The 27,627-nt window shown below is 43.5% G+C and overlaps 2 protein-coding genes across 2 annotated transcripts; both read left to right on the forward strand.

Annotated features, from left to right (window-relative positions):
• Positions 1-2,105: 2,105 nt before the first annotated feature.
• LOC308294524 (G1/S-specific cyclin-D1-like) lies at positions 2,106-11,920 on the forward strand (the record flags this gene model as incomplete). Its single annotated transcript, XM_080737257.1, has 6 exons — positions 2,106-2,158; positions 3,089-3,169; positions 9,201-9,321; positions 10,547-10,706; positions 10,816-10,964; positions 11,753-11,920. 6 exons carry the CDS (start codon positions 2,106-2,108, stop codon positions 11,918-11,920), a joined length of 732 nt encoding a protein of 243 aa, XP_080593383.1.
• Positions 11,921-17,510: 5,590 nt separating this feature from the next.
• LOC308294526 (G1/S-specific cyclin-D1-like) lies at positions 17,511-27,262 on the forward strand (the record flags this gene model as incomplete). The annotated part of the gene is made up of 6 exons (XM_080737259.1): positions 17,511-17,584; positions 18,515-18,656; positions 24,628-24,717; positions 25,821-25,980; positions 26,093-26,241; positions 27,095-27,262. 6 exons carry the CDS (start codon positions 17,511-17,513, stop codon positions 27,260-27,262), a joined length of 783 nt encoding a protein of 260 aa, XP_080593385.1.
• Between the last annotated feature and the right edge of the window lie 365 nt (positions 27,263-27,627).

Genomic DNA, 27,627 nt, shown 5'->3' on the forward strand with positions numbered 1-27,627 from the left:
CCCATTCACTAATAATAATACAATAGAAATAGGACCCAACTGGACCCAGCTACTTTGCCAAATGTTCACCCCCAGAATAGTGACACAACAATTCATGTACTGTACTTCATGATGTGATTATAATGAGGACAGAGGCCTATCGGGGGGAATATACTGCTCAAAGAACTTAAGGGAACAAAATGTTCCCTTAATTTATCTGAGTAGTATATTGTAGTACTGCTCAAAGAATTAAGGGAACATTTTGTTCCCTTAAATTCTTTGAGCAGTATACAAAATAAAATACATTTTCACTAGTCTGTCAAGAACGAGCTTTCCATGATTAGATATGTCATGCAGATCTGATTTGACTGGAGACAAATATTTCTGTTCTTATTATGGAGCTACATGGAAACAAAACAAACGAAAACTATAAGAGACCAGAGCTAGTTTGTTAGAAAACAACTCAAAACAGCCTTTATTTTCCACTATGGATTACGGTATACACATAAAACTGAAGAGCAACAATGTAAACACTACTGGCATTTGAATTCAATACAAAACAGTGTCTCCCCCCCCTCTCCCATTTCCCTCAACATTCAGCTTCAGTAGTACAGCTACAGAAGCCTGACAGGGGGCATCATTAACTCCCATCTTCATCAGATAAAACAGAATTAAGCAGCTTTTTAGTAATGCAAACTTTATTTACATCAAAAATAAAAACAAGCATTTACTTCATGCCATGCTCTTGAGAACAGAATGTGGTGAATTTCCTTCGGTTGGCAACAGGGCCATACAGAGACAAGAGTTTGGTCATTTCAGATTCCAGTGGCGATCAGAACTCTTACAAATTAACTAGTGATATTCTGGGTCCTCCGTCCGTCCGTCCGTCCGTCCGTCCGTCCGTCCCCCCCCCCCCACCCCCCCCACACACCTGATGAATTCAAGGAGCCAATAGTTTTGTTCTAGAGAAGAGAAGTCCACAGCACGGTCAACACAACCCGCCCAAAATGATTAATCTATGGCTCCAGTCCACACATCCTGACCAAAACTATCCAATTAAGGCTCTGCTTAGTCTGAAGTTCCTGAATGCGACCCAACAGAGGGTAGATGAGAGATGACCTAAATCCTGATTGGCTGCCTGAAACCACTAAAAAACTAAAATGGGCTGCTGTGCAATTCCTGCGCCCAATGTAATTTAATTCAACAGTGTGCTTCCCGCGAGCAACTTAAAATGGCCCATCTTCTTCGATGCACTGCAATGGGGACCACGGACAACATATTCAGACTGTCGGCAAAAGGAGAGATAAATTTGACAAGTCACCTGGGGAGAAGTTTAGATATGCGAGTGAGCTGATGTGTTGCATTGGTTTAGCGTCAGTGCCAGTGTGACTGAGGGAAGCTGGGGACCCTGTACGGTAATTAACTCAGCATGAATTTAAACATGTCTCAACCTTCATCATTGTCCATTCCAAGTGCATTAGTTGCTACAGTAATTCTTAATAAAAGTTAACACAGAGTAAATTACTTCAACCGTAGTTCCGATTTCTCTCACACCTGGTTTACAACAGTCCACGTGGAATTTGAACCCTGCATTTATCCAGCCAATAGAAGCTCAGCTGTGCCGGAAAGACGCATAATGATGTAGACCACATGGTGGAGACATCCTACTGCTAACCTCTATACCCCTCTGGTGCAACAGCGACACATCTTTGTATGCTGCTAATTATCACGTAACTCCATTCAAACAAGGAAATCGGTTAGATTTCCGATATTCTTCCAACATTTGAGAACTTCTAATGCTTGGAGGAGCCAGCTCAATGACCTGTCAATACCATGACAGATAAAACGGAATACAAAAGAACAAACAAAAAACAAACGTGGATATCAAAACAAACGAAAGCAAAGGAATGAATAACAAAATGAGTCTATGACAGTGTTCAGTCACAAGGGGGAGCCATAGTTAACCTAAAACCAAGTTGTCAGGCACAACCATGAGGACTGCATTTCCAAACCATCTGATTTCTAACTATTAACGGGTACACACATACGTACAAACATACATATATACATAGACAAACACCCGACTGCCTCATGGCTGCTTAAACATGGGCAAATCAGATTCCAACATGGTTCCGGAACTCTTGAGAGAACCACAAGAACATCAGATGTGGACCAAAGGGTCTGCGCTCGGCTTGACTATGGAAATGCAACCTCTAAAAAGCGTTTCTTTATGGCTAAGTGGTTAGCAACCTCGAGTATATACAAATATATTGTGCCACGTACGATAATTAACGGATAAAGAAAACAACAAGATAGTGTAGTTTGGGATACAGGGCATTTCAGACCATGGGCTCAGTTCAATAAGTAATAATAACTGCACAGAGCTCGATAAAGAGGGAAAAGTCGGTAAATAAAACTTCCAAGTATTATCCCTAGCAGATTCAGACTCATTCATGTCTTCTTTTTTTTTACCCTGCACCTTACAAAATGTGAACGTCTGCCTGAGTTAACAGTTACTTTTCACATTTCAAAAACAATACAACATGAACATGATGTGGATATACTGAACTCGACTCGGCGTCGAGCTCGAGGAACACATTTAGTTTTGTGGTTGTAATAAGAGCTGAACCCGATACAGGTGTAGTGGGTGAGGAGGTTATGCGTGTCAGGCCAGGCATTTTGCGTTTCTTTTTGAGATTATAAATTGAAATGTATTATTGTTAAACACAGAGGAAGGAAGGGGTTGGTGTTGTTACGGTTCAAGTGCATTTTTTGTTCCTCTTCTTCTTCTTCCCTACTAGCAGAATATGAGTGCAAACACAGGAATTCCAAAAAAACTAAAACAAATCCTGTGTTTGGTTTTTCTAACACCAGGTTTTAGGAGGAATTCGTTTGAGATGTCAGGGTGCACTCGGGTTCCCCTACGCCAGTGTTTCTCAAAGTGGATTCCAGGGACTCTGTGGGTTCTCTCTCGCCCCAAAAATCTTTATTTAGCCTATAATTTCTCTGTGACAAAACCATCTCACAATTCTTTCTTTCTTTCTTTCTTTCTGTCTTTCTTTCTTTCTTTCTTTCTTTCTTTTAATATACTAAATCTATCTGCCTGCAGTGAAGAGAGCAGTGTGCTGTTCTTCCCTAAGCGCTACACCAGCCACAGCAGCCTTCACTACCACCCCAAAGACAAGCAGCTGTATGCCTGGGACGATGGATACCAGACCATATACAAACTGGAAACACGTACCAAGGACCCAGTCACTGCTGCATCTGGTTAATTAAAACTCTCTGTGTTTTACGTTCATTGGACATTATGCAATATTCTGTAAATTACTTTGACAGAAAAACACTGTTAAATAATCTATGGTCAAATTATGTGATCATTTGGTGGTATACTAGTTACTGCCTTTATGATAGAAGGATTGAATCACACCCGACCAAAGGCACAGATATATCCAAAAATGCAATGTAAACAACACCACAATAAAGTGCATTGAAATCTTAAATGTGTTGTGTATTGAAATGTTATGCTCCAAATGTCCACTAGACGACACCAGCACACTGGAGACATTTTCAGAAATGCTGTTGGAAATGGAAAAATTCCAGAGAATAATACGAAACCATTGTTTCCCAATAGACCATATTCACACCGCGGCCATCTTGGATCACATGACTTCCTGGGGTAGCAGCCTGCACAAGCCTGCATTACAAACCATTGTGAACAATGGAGCGATGGTCCCAAAATATGAGTTCTGTTCAACCAATTTATTTTTACAAAATTGATAAATGGGCAGATGACAACATCATCATCATCCCCAAAATGATTAAATAGAAGGGTGAACAATGTGATATTGTTAATATCACATTAACCCTCATTTGATTTTGTTGTGTAATTGTATTTGTTACTTTTATTCGTAAATAGTCTTATTTGCTCATTTAAACACCCATATACTGACATATACTGCATGGGCCAGGTGGGGACTAAGCATGCAGCTATGGCTTCTGACCGAATACAATATCTAACAAACTTTGGAGAGGCAAAGACCTTGACAGAACAAGACACAGCATTGGTAGCAGAGAAGTACAACTGCTGAGACCAACAAGGCACCTTTCTAGTGCATGTCTTGCTACCTGCTTGCAACAGCCAAGGAACCTGAGGAAAGACTAGAACCAATGGAACATGGATGGATGCAAGGAACACTTCGACTCTCGAGGATATGGCTGCCTTGCTGATGGATAAATGGTAAATGGTAAATGGTGCATTTATATAGCGCTTTTATCCAAAGCGCTTTACAGAAATTGTGCATTACATTCACCCACACATTCATACACCAGTGGCGGAGGAAACCACAAAAATAAACCAAAAATAGCACACCTACAAGCTCACGGCGCGGCACCGAGTGCTCCGAGAGCGAGATGCACCGCATACATTTCCAAACCATGCACCGCCCCCAATTTTTTTAAGTCGACTAAGCTCCTCCCCTTCATTTACATACGGTCGTCTGCTTTTTTTACGCGCTGGGAAACCTACCTTAACGCCCTCATTAGCATAATGTATTCGAGTATAATGTATGGCACCACGCCCACACGCATTTCCAAACCACGCCCCGCCCCCAATTTGCATATGTCGACTAAGCTCCTCCCCTTCATTTACATACGGCCGCCTGCATTTTTTACGCGCTGGGAAACGCCACTTAATAGCCTCATTAGCATAATTTATGCGGACCACACCCACACGCATTTCCAAACCATGCACCGCCCCCAATTTTTTTAAGTCGACTAAGCTCCTCCCCTTCATTTACATACGGTCGTCTGCTTTTTTTACGCGCTGGGAAACCTACCTTAACGCCCTCATTAGCATAATGTATGCGAGCATAATGTATGGCACCACGCCCACACGCATTTCCAAACCACGCCCCGCCCCCAATTTGCATATGTCGACTAAGCTCCTCCCCTTCATTTACATACGGCCGCCTGCATTTTTTACGCGCTGGGAAACGCCACTTAACAGCCTCATTAGCATAATTTATGCGGACCACACCCACACGCATTTCCAAACCATGCACCGCCCCCAATTTTTTTAAGTCGACTAAGCTCCTCCCCTTCATTTACATACGGTCGTCTGCTTTTTTTACGCGCTGGGAAACCTACCTTAACGCCCTCATTAGCATAATGTATGCGAGCATAATGTATGGCACCACGCCCACACGCATTTCCAAACCACGCCCGCCCCCAATTTGCATATGTCGACTAAGCTCCTCCCCTTCATTTACATACGGCCGCCTGCATTTTTTACGCGCTGGGAAACGCCACTTAACAGCCTCATTAGCATAATTTATGCGGACCACACCCACACGCATTTCCAAACCATGCACCGCCCCCAATTTTTTTAAGTCGACTAAGCTCCTCCCCTTCATTTACATACGGTCGTCTGCTTTTTTTACGCGCTGGGAAACCTACCTTAACGCCCTCATTAGCATAATGTATGCGAGCATAATGTATGGCACCACGCCCACACGCATTTCCAAACCACGCCCCGCCCCCAATTTGCATATGTCGACTAAGCTCCTCCCCTTCATTTACATACCGCCGCCTGCATTTTTTACGCGCTGGGAAACGCCACTTAACAGCCTCATTAGCATAATTTATGCGGACCACACCCACACGCATTTCCAAACCATGCACCGCCCCCAATTTTTTTAAGTCGACTAAGCTCCTCCCCTTCATTTACATACGGTCGTCTGCTTTTTTTACGCGCTGGGAAACCTACCTTAACGCCCTCATTAGCATAATGTATGCGAGCATAATGTATGGCACCACGCCCACACGCATTTCCAAACCACGCCCCGCCCCCAATTTGCATATGTCGACTAAGCTCCTCCCCTTCATTTACATACGGCCGCCTGCATTTTTTACGCGCTGGGAAACGCCACTTAACAGCCTCATTAGCATAATTTATGCGGACCACACCCACACGCATTTCCAAACCATGCACCGCCCCCAATTTTTTTAAGTCGACTAAGCTCCTCCCCTTCATTTACATACGGTCGTCTGCTTTTTTTACGCGCTGGGAAACCTACCTTAACGCCCTCATTAGCATAATGTATGCGAGCATAATGTATGGCACCACGCCCACACGCATTTCCAAACCACGCCCCGCCCCCAATTTGCATATGTCGACTAAGCTCCTCCCCTTCATTTACATACCGCCGCCTGCATTTTTTACGCGCTGGGAAACGCCACTTAACAGCCTCATTAGCATAATTTATGCGGACCACACCCACACGCATTTCCAAACCATGCACCGCCCCCAATTTTTTTAAGTCGACTAAGCTCCTCCCCTTCATTTACATACGGTCGTCTGCTTTTTTTACGCGCTGGGAAACCTACCTTAACGCCCTCATTAGCATAATGTATGCGAGCATAATGTATGGCACCACGCCCACACGCATTTCCAAACCACGCCCCGCCCCCAATTTGCATATGTCGACTAAGCTCCTCCCCTTCATTTACATACGGTCGTCTGCTTTTTTTACGCGCTGGGAAACCTACCTTAACGCCCTCATTAGCATAATGTATGCGAGCATAATGTATGGCACCACGCCCACACGCATTTCCAAACCACGCCCCGCCCCCAATTTGCATATGTCGACTAAGCTCCTCCCCTTCATTTACATACGGCCGCCTGCATTTTTTACGCGCTGGGAAACGCCACTTAACAGCCTCATTAGCATAATTTATGCGGACCACACCCACACGCATTTCCAAACCATGCGCCGCCCCCAATTTTTTTAAGTCGACTAAGCTCCTCCCCTTCATTTACATACGGTCGTCTGCTTTTTTTACGCGCTGGGAAACCTACCTTAACGCCCTCATTAGCATAATGTATGCGAGCATAATGTATGGCACCACGCCCACACGCATTTCCAAACCACGCCCCGCCCCCAATTTGCATATGTCGACTAAGCTCCTCCCCTTCATTTACATACGGCCGCCTGCATTTTTTACGCGCTGGGAAACGCCACTTAACAGCCTCATTAGCATAATTTATGCGGACCACACCCACACGCATTTCCAAACCATGCACCGACCCCAATTTTTTTAAGTCGACTAAGCTCCTCCCCTTCATTTACATACGGTCGTCTGCTTTTTTTACGCGCTGGGAAACCTACCTTAACGCCCTCATTAGCATAATGTATGCGAGCATAATGTATGGCACCACGCCCACACGCATTTCCAAACCACGCCCCGCCCCCCAATTTGCATATGTCGACTAAGCTCCTCCCCTTCATTTACATACGGCCGCCTGCATTTTTTACGCGCTGGGGAACGCCACTTAACAGCCTCATTAGCATAATTTATGCGGACCACACCCACACGCATTTCCAAACCATGCACCGCCCCCAATTTTTTTAAGTCGACTAAGCTCCTCCCCTTCATTTACATACGGTCGTCTGCTTTTTTTACGCGCTGGGAAACGCCACTTAACGCCCTCATTTGCATAATGTATGCGCACCACGCCCACACGTATTTCCAAACCATGCCCCCAAGCTCATTAACATAATAAACGCAGACCTTTTTTTTTGTGTGCTCATTAACATAATTAACGCAGACCACGCCCCTCATTAACATAATTAATGCAGACCATGCCCCCAACCTCATTAGCATAATTAACGCAGACCACACCCCTCATTGACATATTTAACGCATACCACCTTTTTTCTTTTTTTTTGCTCATTAACATAATTAACGCAGACCACGCCCCTCATTAACATAATTAATGCAGACCACGCCCCCAACCTCATTAGCATAATTAACGCAGACCACACCCCTCATTAACATAATTAACGCAGACCCCTCATTAACATAATTAACGCAGACCACTACTTTTTTCTAGCCTCATTTACATAATAATCAGGCTCGCCCCCCGCACGCGATGACACCCTCGGGGATCCCCGCTATTTAATTATTTATTTATTTATTTATTTATTTATGAATGAATGAATGAATGAATGAATGAAAGAAAGAAAGAGGAGACAATTAATTAATTAATTAAAGAATCAGTAGCCTACGCCGTCGGGGGAAAGTTAGTTGTACCAGTGAGCCCAGCCAATGCAGGGGGCGGGGCCATAATTAATTAATTAATTAATTAAGTAATTAATTAAAGAATCCGTACGCAGTCGGGGGAAAGTTGGTTGTACCAGTGAGCCCAGCCAATGCCGGGGCCAATGTGTCCTTTCGGCCTGGTGCAGACAGGGAAATAATTAATTAAATGAATCAATTAATTAATTAATTAATTAATTAATTAAATAAATAATGTCAAATGTTGCAATTCCAAACATTCAAACATAACCCGCTTTACTTCAGTCTATATTAGTAGCCTAGTATAGTAGTATTAAAATGTATTCCTTTTTTGTCCAACGTATTTAAGTTCATAAAGTTAACATGAGTAACTAAATGCATTTGACATTAAATCAAAATGTTACATTTAGGATTCCAAATCAAAAGAAGCAAAAATAGCCGATCTACAAGCGTGCTGCGACTCGGCCTCATGGTGGCACTAGAAGAGGAGGGCCATGGGTGAGAATCGATGGGTGGAGGGCAAGGACAGTGTGTGCCAAATTTGGCACGGATCGTGGCAGCGGTTGCAGAGATATGAGCAGGGCAAAAGTGTGACGGACAGACAGACAGCTGGTCGAGGTTTCGATAGTAACTTGTACCAGTGAACTGTACTGTCATGAAACTTGTCATAAAGTCTTCAATCAATCACTCGATAAAGGGATCAATACTGCATTAGATAAATAACCACCATTTACCCAAAACAGCTGATCCACAAGCCCACATGCAGCCTTGTAGATCGGCTGTTTTTATTGTTTTATTTTTTAAATTGTTTCCCCCTGACTTAGTCTTTTCTAGGATCACCTTTTAGTTGAGCTTGTACCAGTGAACTGTACTGTCAATGACACTGTATACCAGACCTATGACAGTCCTGCATTCGTGAATGACTTCCCTGTGGAAATAAGCCAAAAACATTACTGGGATCTCCTTTTAGTTGACCTTGTACCAGTGAACTGTACTGTCATGAGACTCTGGCTGTTCCTATTTTAATTCATTGGATTTATCTATCTGTCTTTCTTTCTACACATATGCATTCACATTGCATTGAACGCATGCATCAGCCCAGCAGCTGTTTTTTTTTTTTTTTTTTCCCTCTTTCCAACCTCCAGGCAGACACGGCGTCTACCCAGCGTCTACCCCCCGGACAGCGTGCCCAGGCTGGGCGGCGAAGCCGCCCAGCCCCCCTCAACCCCCTGGAAGTGCGGTAGACTGCAAGCCTCTAGAACCTCTGTAGGTCCCCATCAACAGGCGGCGCTGTAGCCAAGGAATTCCCCCCCGACCAGGAAGTGCCTCTCTGTCTCTGTGTTTACACCACGAGAGGAGAGGAGAGGACAGGACAGGACAGGACAGGACAGGACAGGACAGGAGAGTGGCTCTGTCGTCTGTACGTCTTCACTCACACTGGTAAATATGTGACAGTAATCTTTGCTATAGAGTGTTTGTTCAGTAACAGTGTTAAACTGCTCTATATTGTGACAGGAATCATTCCCACCGAGTGTTTGTTCAGTAACAGTGTTACAGTGTGATATGAAAGAATCCACATGAGGGCAGTGTTTCCATTCTCAACTCACTGAGTTGAACAGAGGGCTGAACCCAATGCGACAACAAGTCCTATAATTTAGAAGGGAGTCACATCAATGTCAGCATTTAGTTTTTTCCTCTCTTTTTTACATTAGGGGAATGCTGCTTGTGCTGTATATTCATTTAGTTTCATTTAGTAAGTTTCAATCAAATAGCTCTCTCTATATTGTGACACGGTCCCTACTCCTTGAGCTTTTGGGCCTGTGGGTCACTGACTGTGTGTGTGTGTGCGTGCGTGTGTGTGTGTGTGTCATCTTGGTGGTGAATGATGGATGCGGGGGCTGGGGTTAGGTTTTAATTTAGGACGCATCATCAGTAGTGTTCCTCCAGGTCTTAGGGTGTTTCGGCCATTATACACTATACAAACTCGCCGGAGGCGGCCAGCTCAGGTTGATCAGTCCCCGAACTTGCGTCATTTCCAATTAGTCATGAGAGTATCGTTCATCTTATGGATGGCAGACTTCTCATGGGACTGTGCAAGGCAGGGGCGTCCTTGTCCCTGAGTCAAGCCTATAGGCTGACCGCATACCTCCTGGCTCCAGTTTAGGCATTTAGCAGAAGCTCCCAATCTAAAGCGACCCACAACAAGCAAAGCAATACATACATCAACCCAATAAGCAAGGCAATACAACAATCAATGTGATCAATACATCAACTGCATAGTGATAACAATAGGCATTTAGCAGAAGCTCCCAATCCAGAGCGACCCACAACAAGCAAAGCAATACATACATCAACCCAATAAGCAAGGCATTGATACCTTTATCCTTACCTCCCACCCTACATGCCTCCCACTTGATCTCTTCTCCTTTCATCTAATGCTTTCTATCCTTCATGTTCCGTCCCTGCTCTCTCCCTCTTCTTCATTTCACAGCAAATGGAACTGATGGTTTTGAGTAAACTGAAGTGGGACTTGGCTGCCGTGACGCCCCTTGACTTCATCGACCACTTCCTGTCCCAGCTGCAAATCAGGAAAGAGCACAGACCGATCCTGAGGAAGCACGCGCAGACGTTTGTGGCGTTATGTGCTACAGGTACTTTTTTGTTTGTTTGTTGTACTAATCCTTTTTTTTACTATGTTCTTGTTTTCACTCTCTATTAAAACAGCACTTTATTAACCATATCTCTGGTTGTTATCCTCAGATGTTAAATTCATAGCCAACCCTCCCTCCATGGTTGCAGCAGGCAGTATGGCAGCTGCGGTAGAGGGCTTACAGCTTAGAATGGTGGGCAACACCATGACATCGCAGAAACTAACAGAGCGACTGGCACAGATCATCAGGAGTGATCCGGTAGGTAGATTTATACATCCATCCATTCTTTTACTCTCAGGGGCCTTTTCCGCCGGCAAAGAACCGGTTCAGGTTCTTTCTCCCATCTATGGGATGAACCAGAGGTGAGCTTTTTCACAGAGAACCGAGTTGGTTCCAAACCGTAAAAGTTGGTTCGGAACGGGAACCACAAAATCCTTGTTTTTTTCCAGTGAACAACCATCTGAACTGGGGGACAATAGCTCTGGTTCAATCTGGTGGAAACGCCGGTTTGCAAGAACGAACCAAGGTACCAAGAAACATCGCATAGGCTGGAGAAAGAACCCTTTGGAAAAGGCCCCTCAGTGTTTGCTGAATATTCATCAAATACATGGCAGTGTTTGAGGAATTCGGATGTGTGTGCTTTTTGCAAATGAAGCTTTTTATTCCTGTATAGTACAACTGATTGATATGATTTGATTTCAATTTTTATTACTACAGCATACATCACACAATAATAATACAAATATGTGTTACATCATATGGATCAAATACATTTCCACTCACTCTTTCACACCCCCACACCCACACACACTACTAGGCCTATCGCACCCTTAGGATGCCCATAGTGGACTATGCATGGCAGGGGCGTCCTCCTCCCTGAGCCATGCCTACTAGACCTGGCCGCATACCAAAACATATTTATTTTTTTGGCCGTGTGGCCAATATATTTCCCACATGCATGAGAACCCAACTCAGCCAAACCAAAGACCACAGCCACTTGGTATCTGAATTAAAGTGCCTGTCTGTTTGTCTCTCCATGTCTTTAGGATTGTCTCAGGGCGTGTCAGGAACAAATTGAGTCGCTGTTGGAAACTAGTCTTCGGCAAGCGCAGAAACAGCCACACACTGTAACCACAGAGACCAAGAGCATCGGAGACGCGGAGGGTCTTGACCTCTCGACCACACCCACTGATGTCCGGGACGTCAATATCTGAGCAGAGACCTGGACTGTGTCTCAGAGTTGCTCTCTGAGGGTAGAGTAAGGGTAGAAGAGCTTGGACTGATTACATGGATGGTATACCTCTTTAGGCACTGTATACCTACAGTACAAACACAGACATACACACAATCACATGTGTTTGTACATGTGCGTTTGTGTTATGGGACGCTCATAGAGTTAAGGTGACGCAGAGAGCAGTCCTCTGCCTGTCTTTAATCAATCAGAGAGTGGACGAACAAAACTGGAAACGAGGAAACAGATTTGTCTGCCAATTATCTTCCATTATGACATTTTGGAGCGAGATTTAGTGAGAAAGACCATGTGAGTAAATAAAGCGGTGGAGTGGATACAAACTTCTGACGTTCAGGAAGTTCAATAATCGTGGGACCAGTGCTGGGAGACATTCTCTCATAACTTGGGACTGTTTTTGAGCATTTTAACAGAATTCAAGAACTGTTTTCTGAAGAAAGAGCTGAAACTAAAAGATGAGTTTAAACTGGGTTTTACCTGCTGTTTAGATACGGTCTACCTACCCTGCCTTTGTTGTAGGTTCTACATAGCTATGTATGAGTGTTTGAAGACATTAGAAGACAATACAACTACCTTTTGGAGCAGACATAATGCTATTGTGGCCCAAAAGTATGAATTCACCTTTTTAAGGTATTATCCCATTTGTTTCTGACAATGTCAAAGAATATTACCGTGTCACAATGTCTCCCTCCGCCTCGCAGCCATTTTGATCCATACTAGATTTGAATTCACTCAACAATTATGGCGGAAGAGAAGACAAATCAATTAATTGAAGAATTACTGTGCCACATTTGGGAGTCTGTCGTTTGACTGAAACAAAGTGACCACCCTCTCTGGAGAGCTCAGGTGTCAACAGCATTTAGTAGAACGGGTACACATTATTGTGTATCATTATTCTATGCTTTAACTATTGAAAAATAGCAGATATACAAGCTCACAGCGCGGCACCGAGTGCCGCGCTGCGAGCTTGTAGATCTGCTATTTTTTTTAAATCATGAAAATTAGAATTTTGACCTGATTCTATAAGTGTCTTTTGAGTCCTTCTAAGATTCTTTTGAAAAAATCAATGTTTCTACGTCAGCAATCTGGCCAGCCATCGTCAAAGAAAAGGTCATTTTCACTTTAACTGGAGCTCAGTTAGTCTGTTCTTGAGAGACAGTGGTTCTCAAACCTTTTCATGTGAAGGACCCCCAAAATGATATTTATTTGGCCACGGACCCGCATCTCAAAATATTTAGTTCCAGGCAGGGACCACCCAGAAGCTAAATTTGAGTTACAAACGTTCGCTTTGAAAATACATATATTCAAAGATTTGCACACATTTTCATGACTTTTTCAAAAATTGCAGATCTAGAAGCTCGCAGCGCGGCACTCGGTGCCGCGCTGTGAGCTTGTATATCTGCTATTTTTCACTGGTTAAAGCATTCAATAATTCTAGGCCTAAATGGGTTAATGGAATGCAGAGTTGTGATTCTGGTCTGCAACAGAACTGATAGACTTCTGTATGGTTTCAAATGCAGAAAGGAGCCCATAGAATTGTTCATTTAATGGTGGTCATGATTCTGTGGTTTTAAGTATGGTTGAGGAAGGGGGAAATACTTGTAGTTCTGTCTTCCTAAACACCATCAACAACTTGCCTCTTTCAAAAGAAATCTGTCTATATCTGATAAATCACTTTGTCAGGAATGAAGAAAAACAGCCTCATTAATCGACTGACGTCTAAGCTTCTTAGCTTTATACAATGGGCTTTGGTCAGATTTTGTAGGCCCTTGAGTTATGAAGAATCTAACTGCCTAAAGGACAATGAAACGGAAAACACCAAAAAAAAAAAATCTTTTCTACAAAATAGCAACATTGTGCCATTGAAAAACATGGGGAAATTGATACATAGGCCTAAAAAAAATTGTCCTGTGATGCAATAAAAGAAAGGGCTAGCAAAACCTTAAGTTGTGCTCAGTGAAGTGGTGGGAAAGGGTCAGGAGAAGAAACAGTCTTGTAGAGGAGATGTGAGACGAGCAACAGAATCAAGTCATGGATCACTTGACTGCCACAGCCTGAAATGATAAGCTGCTTGTGAGAGTCCTCAGCTAATTTAAACATTATCTTTCAGCGAGAAACACAGTCATACAACAATGTATAAATTAGGCTTCAGACTGACACCGTTTCATGAAGGTATACTGTGACATCTTGAATTTTATTTGCTTTTTTCTTACTTGATTTAGCATTTTTAATATTGTGTGGATGCAATTTCTAGATGATGTGACATTTACATCAAGCAAAAAGAAGCTATCACATGCAGCCTTGACCAACGCCACGTGTCAGCGATGAGTTAGGTCGGGGGTCAGCAACCCGTGGCTCTAGAGCCGCATGCGGCTCTTTAGCGCCACCCTAGTGGCTCCCTGGAGCTTTCTCAGAGATGTATGAAAATGGAAAAAAGATTTTTTTTATCGTCACTTTGGGGCAGAAACCTTGTTATCTCCAAGTTTCAAATTTGTATGTTTTTTTTTTCGCAAAGTAAAGCCCTGCTTCATCATACAAGACTGACGCACAAAAGTAGTGAAAACAGCAGATCTACAAGCACACAACGCCTCGCGGTGCGAGGCGTTGTGTGCTTGTAGATCGGCTGTTTTCACTAGTTTAGTTCATTTTTGTAAATGATAAATACAAAAACGGTAGTTTTGGACAGACAAGGTTTCCACCCAACAACGACGATATTTAAGGCTTTTATAATTTTTTGCGGCTCCAGACAGATTTGTTTTGGGTGTTTTTGGTCCAATATGGCTCTTTCAACATTTTGGGTTGCCAACCCCTGAGTTAGGTGCAAGAGTAAAGATAATGGGATGTTTTTTCTCCAGTTAACTTACCTGTATCTATTCCCACACATTGCATGTGTGATAAGAAAAAAAAGGCTATACCAAGTTGCCATCCCTTTAAGAAAAGTCTGCTTCTTTTCTCAACGTGTTTGCTGCTATATCGTGGATGAATTTGTTTTATAAAGACACTGCCAATATAATCCCATGTTCTAGGGTTTAATTTTCTCATAGAAAATGTTAATGTTTTTTATTGGCATTGTGATATTGTTTTTATATTATATAACGTGATGCTGCAATTTCTGTTCTAAAACAAAGTGGATAAAAAAAATGTTAATAGATTTATGGGTTGATAAATACTTGTTATACCTCATTGTTCCATGCTGTGTGACTAGGCCTCATTAAAGCCTCATTTTGGTCATTATGACTTGTCATTATCCATTTGTAACTCAGTGTACAAATGTAGCCAAATTGTCACATTTGTACTCTTGTACACTTCCAGGTACGTACAATTGCTCACAATTGCTGTATAATTATGTTCCAATCCTCCATAGCTGACTGTGACAAAATAACTGGAAATGTATTTGTGCCCCGATGCAGTAGCTGTGGTGCAGTGTTGTGTAGGCTGGAGAGACAACAATTGAGAGTTAAACCACATGAACCCAAGCATCTCAACCCCAGACAGTTCTTGAGACAGTGCAGAACTCCTAGTCAAATATTACTCAACTACCAATCTTGGAACCCATTCACTAATAATAATACAATAGAAATAGGACCCAACTGGACCCAGTGTCTGCTACTTTGCCAAATTTTCACCCCCAGAATAGTGACACAACAATTCATGTACTGTAGTTCACGATGTGATTATAATGAGGACAGAGGCCTATCGGGGGAAATGTACTGCTCAAATAATTTAAGGGAACAAAATGTTCCCTTAATTTGAGTAGTATATTGTAGTACTGCTCAAAGAATTAATTCTTTGAGCAGTATACAAAATAAAATACATTTTCACTAGTCTGTCAAGAATGAGCTTTCCATGATTAGATATTTGTCATGCAGATCTGATTTGACTGGAGACAAATGTTTCTGTTCCTATGCAGCTACATGGAAACAAAACAAATGAAAACTATAAGAGACCAGAGCTAGTTTGTTAGAAAACAACTCAAAACAGCCTTTATTTTCCACTATGGATTACGGTATACACATAAAACTGAAGAGCAACAATGTAAACACTACTGGCATTTGAATTCAATACAAAACAGTGTATCCCCCCCTCTCCCATTTCCCTCAACATTCAGCTTCAGTAGTACAGCTACAGAAGCCTGACAGGGGGCATCATTAACTCCCATCTTCATCAGATAAAACAGAATTAAGCAGCTTTTTAGTAATGCAAACTTTATTTACATCAAAAATAAAAACAAGCATTTACTTCATGCCATGCTCTTGAGAACAGAATGTGGTGAATTTCCTTCGGTTGGCAACAGGGCCATACAGAGACAAGAGTTTGGTCATTTCAGATTCCAGTGGCGATCAGTACTCTTACAGATTAACTAGTGATATTCTGGGTCCTCCGTCCGTCCCCCCTCACACCTGATGAATTCAAGGAGCCAATAGTTTTGTTCTAGAGCAGAGAAGTCCACAGCACGGTCAACACAACCCGCCCAAAATGATTAATCTATGGCTCCAGTCCACACATCCTGACCAAAACTATCCAATTAAGGCTCTGCTTAGTCTGAAGTTCCTGAATGCGACCCAACAGAGGGTAGATGAGAGATGACCTAAATCCTGATTGGCTGCCTGAAACCACTAAAAAACTAAAATGGGCTGCTGTGCAATTCCTGCGCCCAATGTAATTTAATTCAACAGTGTGCTTCCCGCGAGCAACATGAAATGTCCCATCTTCGATGCACTGCAATGGGGACCACGGACAACATATTCAGACTGTCGGCAAAAGGAGAGATACATTTGACAAGTCACCTGGGGAGAAGTTTAGATATGTGAGTGAGCTGATGTGTTGCGTTGGTTTAGTGCCAGTGACTAAAGGAAGCTGGGGACCCTGTAGTTAACTCAGCATGAATTTAAACATGTCTCAACCTTCATCATCATCACCAAGTGCATTAGTTGCTACAGTAATTCTTAATAAAAGTTAACACAGAGTAAATTACTTCAACCGTAGTTCCGATTTCTCTCACACCTGGTTTACAACAGTCCACGTGGAATTTGAACCCTGCATTTATCCAGCCAATAGAAGCTCAGCTGTGCCGGAAAGACGCATAATGGTGTAGACCACATGGTGGACACATCCTACTGCTAATTTCTATACCCCTCTGGTGCAACAGCGACACATCTTTGTATACTGCTAATTATCACGTAACTCCATTCAAACAAGGAAATCGGTTAGATTTCCGATATTCTTCCAACATTTGAGAACTTCTAATGCTTGGAGGAGCCAGCTCAATGACCTGTCAATACCATGACAGATAAAACGGAATACAAAAGAACAAACAAAAAACAAACGTGGATATAAAAACAAACCAAAGCAAAGGAATGAATAACAAAATGAGTCTATGACAGTGTTCAGTCACAAGGGGGAGCCATAGTTAACCTAAAACCAAGTTGTCAGGCACAACCATGAGGACTGCATTTCCAAACCATCTGATTTCTAACTATAACGGGGTACACACATACGTACAAACATACATATATACATAGACAAACACCCGACTGCCTCATGGCTGCTTAAACATGGGCAAATCAGATTCCAACATGGTTCCGGAACTCTTGAGAGAACCACAAGAACATCAGATGTGGACCAAAGGGTCTGCGCTCGGCTTGACTATGGAAATGCAACCTCTAAAAAGCGTTTCTTTATGGCTAAGTGGTTAGCAACCTCGAGTATATACAAATATATTGTGCCACGTACGATAATTAACGGATAAAGAAAACAACAAGATAGTGTAGTTTGGGATACAGGGCATTTCAGACCATGGGCTCAGTTCAATAAGTAATAATAACTGCACAGAGCTCGATAAAGAGGGAAAAGTCGGTAAATAAAACTTCCAAGTATTATCCCTAGCAGATTCAGACTCATTCATGTCTTCTTTTTTTTTACCCTGCACCTTACAAAATGTGAACGTCTGCCTGAGTTAACAGTTACTTTTCACATTTCAAAAACAATACAACATGAACATGATGTGGATATACTGAACTCGACTCGGCGTCGAGCTCGAGGAAGACATTTAGTTTTGTGGTTGTAATAAGAGCTGAACCCGATACAGGTGTAGTGGGTGAGGAGGTTATGCGTGTCAGGCCAGGCATTTTGCGTTTCTTTTTGAGATTATAAATTGAAATGTATTATTGTTAAACACAGAGGAAGGAAGGGGTTGGTGTTGTTACGGTTCAAGTGCATTTTTTGTTCCTCTTCTTCTTCTTCCCTACTAGCAGAATATGAGTGCAAACACAGGAATTCCAAAAAAACTAAAACAAATCCTGTGTTTGGTTTTTCTAACACCAGGTTTTAGGAGGAATTCGTTTGAGATGTCAGGGTGCACTCGGGTTCCCCTACGCCAGTGTTTCTCAAAGTGGATTCCAGGGACTCTGTGGGTTCTCTCTCGCCCCAAAAATCTTTATTTAGCCTATAATTTCTCTGTGACAAAACCATCTCACAATTCTTTCTTTCTTTCTTTCTTTCTGTCTTTCTTTCTTTCTTTCTTTCTTTCTTTTAATATACTAAATCTATCTGCCTGCAGTGAAGAGAGCAGTGTGCTGTTCTTCCCTAAGCGCTACACCAGCCACAGCAGCCTTCACTACCACCCCAAAGACAAGCAGCTGTATGCCTGGGACGATGGATACCAGACCATATACAAACTGGAAACACGTACCAAGGACCCAGTCACTGCTGCATCTGGTTAATTAAAACTCTCTGTGTTTTACGTTCATTGGACATTATGCAATATTCTGTAAATTACTTTGACAGAAAAACACTGTTAAATAATCTATGGTCAAATTATGTGATCATTTGGTGGTATACTAGTTACTGCCTTTATGATAGAAGGATTGAATCACACCCGACCAAAGGCACAGATATATCCAAAAATGCAATGTAAACAACACCACAATAAAGTGCATTGAAATCTTAAATGTGTTGTGTATTGAAATGTTATGCTCCAAATGTCCACTAGACGACACCAGCACACTGGAGACATTTTCAGAAATGCTGTTGGAAATGGAAAAATTCCAGAGAATAATACGAAACCATTGTTTCCCAATAGACCATATTCACACCGCGGCCATCTTGGATCACATGACTTCCTGGGGTAGCAGCCTGCACAAGCCTGCATTACAAACCATTGTGAACAATGGAGCGATGGTCCCAAAATATGAGTTCTGTTCAACCAATTTATTTTTACAAAATTGATAAATGGGCAGATGACAACATCATCATCATCCCCAAAATGATTAAATAGAAGGGTGAACAATGTGATATTGTTAATATCACATTAACCCTCATTTGATTTTGTTGTGTAATTGTATTTGTTACTTTTATTCGTAAATAGTCTTATTTGCTCATTTAAACACCCATATACTGACATATACTGCATGGGCCAGGTGGGGACTAAGCATGCAGCTATGGCTTCTGACCGAATACAATATCTAACAAACTTTGGAGAGGCAAAGACCTTGACAGAACAAGACACAGCATTGGTAGCAGAGAAGTACAACTGCTGAGACCAACAAGGCACCTTTCTAGTGCATGTCTTGCTACCTTCTTGCAACAGCCAAGGAACCTGAGGAAAGACTAGAACCAATGGAACATGGATGGATGCAAGGAACACTTCGACTCTCGAGGATATGGCTGCCTTGCTGATGGATAAATGGTAAATGGTAAATGGTGCATTTATATAGCGCTTTTATCCAAAGCGCTTTACAGAAATTGTGCATTACATTCACCCACACATTCATACACCAGTGGCGGAGGAAACCACAAAAATAAACCAAAAATAGCACACCTACAAGCTCACGGCGCGGCACCGAGTGCTCCGAGAGCGAGATGCACCGCATACATTTCCAAACCATGCACCGCCCCCAATTTTTTTAAGTCGACTAAGCTCCTCCCCTTCATTTACATACGGTCGTCTGCTTTTTTTACGCGCTGGGAAACCTACCTTAACGCCCTCATTAGCATAATGTATTCGAGTATAATGTATGGCACCACGCCCACACGCATTTCCAAACCACGCCCCGCCCCCAATTTGCATATGTCGACTAAGCTCCTCCCCTTCATTTACATACGGCCGCCTGCATTTTTTACGCGCTGGGAAACGCCACTTAATAGCCTCATTAGCATAATTTATGCGGACCACACCCACACGCATTTCCAAACCATGCACCGCCCCCAATTTTTTTAAGTCGACTAAGCTCCTCCCCTTCATTTACATACGGTCGTCTGCTTTTTTTACGTGCTGGGAAACCTACCTTAACGCCCTCATTAGCATAATGTATGCGAGCATAATGTATGGCACCACGCCCACACGCATTTCCAAACCACGCCCCGCCCCCAATTTGCATATGTCGACTAAGCTCCTCCCCTTCATTTACATACGGCCGCCTGCATTTTTTACGCGCTGGGAAACGCCACTTAACAGCCTCATTAGCATAATTTATGCGGACCACACCCACACGCATTTCCAAACCATGCACCGCCCCCAATTTTTTTAAGTCGACTAAGCTCCTCCCCTTCATTTACATACGGTCGTCTGCTTTTTTTACGCGCTGGGAAACCTACCTTAACGCCCTCATTAGCATAATGTATGCGAGCATAATGTATGGCACCACGCCCACACGCATTTCCAAACCACGCCCCGCCCCCAATTTGCATATGTCGACTAAGCTCCTCCCCTTCATTTACATACGGCCGCCTGCATTTTTTACGCGCTGGGAAACGCCACTTAACAGCCTCATTAGCATAATTTATGCGGACCACACCCACACGCATTTCCAAACCATGCACCGCCCCCAATTTTTTTAAGTCGACTAAGCTCCTCCCCTTCATTTACATACGGTCGTCTGCTTTTTTTACGCGCTGGGAAACCTACCTTAACGCCCTCATTAGCATAATGTATGCGAGCATAATGTATGGCACCACGCCCACACGCATTTCCAAACCACGCCCCGCCCCCAATTTGCATATGTCGACTAAGCTCCTCCCCTTCATTTACATACCGCCGCCTGCATTTTTTACGCGCTGGGAAACGCCACTTAACAGCCTCATTAGCATAATTTATGCGGACCACACCCACACGCATTTCCAAACCATGCACCGCCCCCAATTTTTTTAAGTCGACTAAGCTCCTCCCCTTCATTTACATACGGTCGTCTGCTTTTTTTACGCGCTGGGAAACCTACCTTAACGCCCTCATTAGCATAATGTATGCGAGCATAATGTATGGCACCACGCCCACACGCATTTCCAAACCACGCCCCGCCCCCAATTTGCATATGTCGACTAAGCTCCTCCCCTTCATTTACATACGGCCGCCTGCATTTTTTACGCGCTGGGAAACGCCACTTAACAGCCTCATTAGCATAATTTATGCGGACCACACCCACACGCATTTCCAAACCATGCACCGCCCCCAATTTTTTTAAGTCGACTAAGCTCCTCCCCTTCATTTACATACGGTCGTCTGCTTTTTTTACGCGCTGGGAAACCTACCTTAACGCCCTCATTAGCATAATGTATGCGAGCATAATGTATGGCACCACGCCCACACGCATTTCCAAACCACGCCCCGCCCCCAATTTGCATATGTCGACTAAGCTCCTCCCCTTCATTTACATACCGCCGCCTGCATTTTTTACGCGCTGGGAAACGCCACTTAACAGCCTCATTAGCATAATTTATGCGGACCACACCCACACGCATTTCCAAACCATGCACCGCCCCCAATTTTTTTAAGTCGACTAAGCTCCTCCCCTTCATTTACATACGGTCGTCTGCTTTTTTTACGCGCTGGGAAACCTACCTTAACGCCCTCATTAGCATAATGTATGCGAGCATAATGTATGGCACCACGCCCACACGCATTTCCAAACCACGCCCCGCCCCCAATTTGCATATGTCGACTAAGCTCCTCCCCTTCATTTACATACGGTCGTCTGCTTTTTTTACGCGCTGGGAAACCTACCTTAACGCCCTCATTAGCATAATGTATGCGAGCATAATGTATGGCACCACGCCCACACGCATTTCCAAACCACGCCCCGCCCCCAATTTGCATATGTCGACTAAGCTCCTCCCCTTCATTTACATACGGCCGCCTGCATTTTTTACGCGCTGGGAAACGCCACTTAACAGCCTCATTAGCATAATTTATGCGGACCACACCCACACGCATTTCCAAACCATGCGCCGCCCCCAATTTTTTTAAGTCGACTAAGCTCCTCCCCTTCATTTACATACGGTCGTCTGCTTTTTTTACGCGCTGGGAAACCTACCTTAACGCCCTCATTAGCATAATGTATGCGAGCATAATGTATGGCACCACGCCCACACGCATTTCCAAACCACGCCCCGCCCCCAATTTGCATATGTCGACTAAGCTCCTCCCCTTCATTTACATACGGCCGCCTGCATTTTTTACGCGCTGGGAAACGCCACTTAACAGCCTCATTAGCATAATTTATGCGGACCACACCCACACGCATTTCCAAACCATGCACCGACCCCAATTTTTTTAAGTCGACTAAGCTCCTCCCCTTCATTTACATACGGTCGTCTGCTTTTTTTACGCGCTGGGAAACCTACCTTAACGCCCTCATTAGCATAATGTATGCGAGCATAATGTATGGCACCACGCCCACACGCATTTCCAAACCACGCCCCGCCCCCCAATTTGCATATGTCGACTAAGCTCCTCCCCTTCATTTACATACGGCCGCCTGCATTTTTTACGCGCTGGGGAACGCCACTTAACAGCCTCATTAGCATAATTTATGCGGACCACACCCACACGCATTTCCAAACCATGCACCGCCCCCAATTTTTTTAAGTCGACTAAGCTCCTCCCCTTCATTTACATACGGTCGTCTGCTTTTTTTACGCGCTGGGAAACGCCACTTAACGCCCTCATTTGCATAATGTATGCGCACCACGCCCACACGTATTTCCAAACCATGCCCCCAAGCTCATTAACATAATAAACGCAGACCTTTTTTTTTGTGTGCTCATTAACATAATTAACGCAGACCACGCCCCTCATTAACATAATTAATGCAGACCATGCCCCCAACCTCATTAGCATAATTAACGCAGACCACACCCCTCATTGACATATTTAACGCATACCACCTTTTTTCTTTTTTTTTGCTCATTAACATAATTAACGCAGACCACGCCCCTCATTAACATAATTAATGCAGACCACGCCCCCAACCTCATTAGCATAATTAACGCAGACCACACCCCTCATTAACATAATTAACGCAGACCCCTCATTAACATAATTAACGCAGACCACTACTTTTTTCTAGCCTCATTTACATAATAATCAGGCTCGCCCCCCGCACGCGATGACACCCTCGGGGATCCCCGCTATTTAATTATTTATTTATTTATTTATTTATTTATGAATGAATGAATGAATGAATGAATGAAAGAAAGAAAGAGGAGACAATTAATTAATTAATTAAAGAATCAGTAGCCTACGCCGTCGGGGGAAAGTTAGTTGTACCAGTGAGCCCAGCCAATGCAGGGGGCGGGGCCATAATTAATTAATTAATTAATTAAGTAATTAATTAAAGAATCCGTACGCAGTCGGGGGAAAGTTGGTTGTACCAGTGAGCCCAGCCAATGCCGGGGCCAATGTGTCCTTTCGGCCTGGTGCAGACAGGGAAATAATTAATTAAATGAATCAATTAATTAATTAATTAATTAATTAATTAAATAAATAATGTCAAATGTTGCAATTCCAAACATTCAAACATAACCCGCTTTACTTCAGTCTATATTAGTAGCCTAGTATAGTAGTATTAAAATGTATTCCTTTTTTGTCCAACGTATTTAAGTTCATAAAGTTAACATGAGTAACTAAATGCATTTGACATTAAATCAAAATGTTACATTTAGGATTCCAAATCAAAAGAAGCAAAAATAGCCGATCTACAAGCGTGCTGCGACTCGGCCTCATGGTGGCACTAGAAGAGGAGGGCCATGGGTGAGAATCGATGGGTGGAGGGCAAGGACAGTGTGTGCCAAATTTGGCACGGATCGTGGCAGCGGTTGCAGAGATATGAGCAGGGCAAAAGTGTGACGGACAGACAGACAGCTGGTCGAGGTTTCGATAGTAACTTGTACCAGTGAACTGTACTGTCATGAAACTTGTCATAAAGTCTTCAATCAATCACTCGATAAAGGGATCAATACTGCATTAGATAAATAACCACCATTTACCCAAAACAGCTGATCCACAAGCCCACATGCAGCCTTGTAGATCGGCTGTTTTTATTGTTTTATTTTTTAAATTGTTTCCCCCTGACTTAGTCTTTTCTAGGATCACCTTTTAGTTGAGCTTGTACCAGTGAACTGTACTGTCAATGACACTGTATACCAGACCTATGACAGTCCTGCATTCGTGAATGACTTCCCTGTGGAAATAAGCCAAAAACATTACTGGGATCTCCTTTTAGTTGACCTTGTACCAGTGAACTGTACTGTCATGAGACTCTGGCTGTTCCTATTTTAATTCATTGGATTTATCTATCTGTCTTTCTTTCTACACATATGCATTCACATTGCATTGAACGCATGCATCAGCCCAGCAGCTGTTTTTTTTTTTTTTTTTTCCCTCTTTCCAACCTCCAGGCAGACACGGCGTCTACCCAGCGTCTACCCCCCGGACAGCGTGCCCAGGCTGGGCGGCGAAGCCGCCCAGCCCCCCTCAACCCCCTGGAAGTGCGGTAGACTGCAAGCCTCTAGAACCTATCTGTAGGTCCCCATCAACAGACGGCGCTGTAGCCAAGGAATTCCCCCCCGACCAAGAAGTGCCTCTCTGTCTCTGTGTTTACACCACGAGAGGAGAGGAGAGGACAGGACAGGAGAGTGGCTCTGTCGTCTGTACGTCTTCACTCACACTGGTAAATATGTGACAGTAATCTTTGCTATAGAGTGTTTGTTCAGTAACAGTGTTAAACTGCTCTATATTGTGACAGGAATCATTCCCACCGAGTGTTTGTTCAGTAACAGTGTTACAGTGTGATATGAAAGAATCCACATGAGGGCAGTGTTTCCATTCTCAACTCACTGAGTTGAACAGAGGGCTGAACCCAATGCGACAACAAGTCCTATAATTTAGAAGGGAGTCACATCAATGTCAGCATTTAGTTTTTTCCTCTCTTTTTTACATTAGGGGAATGCTGCTTGTGCTGTATATTCATTTAGTTTCATTTAGTAAGTTTCAATCAAATAGCTCTCTCTATATTGTGACACGGTCCCTACTCCTTGAGCTTTTGGGCCTGTGGGTCACTGACTGTGTGTGTGTGTGCGTGCGTGTGTGTGTGTGTCATCTTGGTGGTGAATGATGGATGCGGGGGCTGGGGTTAGGTTTTAATTTAGGACGCATCATCAGTAGTGTTCCTCCAGGTCTTAGGGTGTTTCGGCCATTATACACTATACAAACTCGCCGGAGGCGGCCAGCTCAGGTTGATCAGTCCCCGAACTTGCGCCATTTCCAATTAGTCATGAGAGTATCGTTCATCTTATGGATGGCAGACTTCTCATGGGACTGTGCAAGGCAGGGGCGTCCTTGTCCCTGAGTCAAGCCTATAGGCTGACCGCATACCTCCTGGCTCCAGTTTAGGCATTTAGCATAAGCTCCCAATCTAAAGCGACCCACAACAAGCAAAGCAATACATACATCAACCCAATAAGCAAGGCATTGATACCTTTATCCTTACCTCCCACCCTACATGCCTCCCACTTGATCTCTTCTCCTTTCATCTAATGCTTTCTATCCTTCATGTTCCGTCCCTGCTCTCTCCCTCTTCTTCATTTCACAGCAAATGGAACTGATGGTTTTGAGTAAACTGAAGTGGGACTTGGCTGCCGTGACGCCCCTTGACTTCATCGACCACTTCCTGTCCCAGCTGCAAATCAGGAAAGAGCACAGACCAATCCTGAGGAAGCACGCGCAGACGTTTGTGGCGTTATGTGCTACAGGTACTTTTTTATTTGTTTGTTGTACTAATCCTTTTTTTTTTTACTATGTTCTTGTTTTCACTCTCTATTAAAACAGCACTTTATTAACCATATCTCTGGTTGTTATCCTCAGATGTTAAATTCATAGCCAACCCTCCCTCCATGGTTGCAGCAGGCAGTATGGCAGCTGCGGTAGAGGGCTTACAGCTTAGAATGGTGGGCAACACCATGACATCGCAGAAACTAACAGAGCGACTGGCACAGATCATCAGGAGTGATCCGGTAGGTAGATTTATACATCTATCCATTCTTTACTCTCAGGGGCCTTTTCCACCGGCAAATAACTGGTCTGGGTTCTTTCTCCCATCTATGAGATGAACCAGAGGTGAGCTTTTTCACAGAGAACCGAGTTGGTTCCAAACCGTAAAAGTTGGTTCGGAACGGGAACCACAAAATCCTTGTTTTTTTCCAGTGAACCACCATCTGAACTGGGGGACAATGGCTCTGGTTCAATCTGGTGGAAACGCCGGTTTGCAAGAACGAACCAAGGTTCCAAGAAACATCGCATAGGCTGGAGAAAGAACCCTTTGGAAAAGGCCCCTCAGTGTTTGCTGAATATTCATCAAATACATGGCAGTGTTTGAGGAATTCGGATGTGTGTGCTTTTTGCAATGGACCAATCCCCAATCACATACACACCCATTGTAACTGTTACAATGGGTGTGTATGTGATTGGGGATGAAGCTTTTTATTCCTGTATAGTACAACTGATTGATATGATTTGATTTCAATTTTTATTACTACAGCATACATCACACAATAATAATACAAATATGTGTTACATCATATGGATCAAATACATTTCCACTCACTCTTTCACACCCCCACACCCACACACACTACTAGGCCTATCGCACCCTTAGGATGCCCATAGTGGACTATGCATGGCAGGGGCGTCCTCCTCCCTGAGCCATGCCTACTAGACCTGGCCGCATACCAAAACATATTTATTTTTTTGGCCGTGTGGCCAATATATTTCCCACATGCATGAGAACCCAACTCAGCCAAACCAAAGACCACAGCCACTTGGTATCTGAATTAAAGTGCCTGTCTGTTTGTCTCTCCATGTCTTTAGGATTGTCTCAGGGCGTGTCAGGAACAAATTGAGTCGCTGTTGGAAACTAGTCTCCGGCAAGCGCAACAACAGCCACACACTGTAACCACAGAGACCAAGAGCATCGGAGATGCGGAGGGCCTTGACCTCTCGACCACACCCACCGATGTCCGGGACGTCAATATCTGAGCAGAGACCTGGACTGTGTCTCAGAGTTGCTCTCTGAGGGTAGAGTAAGGGTAGAAGAGCTTGGACTGATTACATGGATGGTATACCTCTTTAGGCACTGTATTCCTACAGTACAAACACAGACATAGACACAATCACATGTGTTTGTACATGTGCGTTTGTGTTCTGGGACGTTCATAGAGTTAAGGTGACGCAGAGAGAGAACAGTCCTCTGCCTGTCTTTAATCAATCAGAGAGTGGACGAACAAAACTGGAAACGAGGAAACAGATTTGTCTGCCAATTATCTTCCATTCTTTCAGTACAGATTGGAATGACATTTTGGAGCGAGATTTAGTGAGAGAGACCATGTGAGTAAATAAAGCGG

Source organism: Nannobrachium achirus (genome assembly GCF_963921795.1).
Source record: "Nannobrachium achirus genome assembly, chromosome: 11".
Lineage (NCBI taxonomy): Eukaryota > Metazoa > Chordata > Actinopteri > Myctophiformes > Myctophidae > Nannobrachium > Nannobrachium achirus.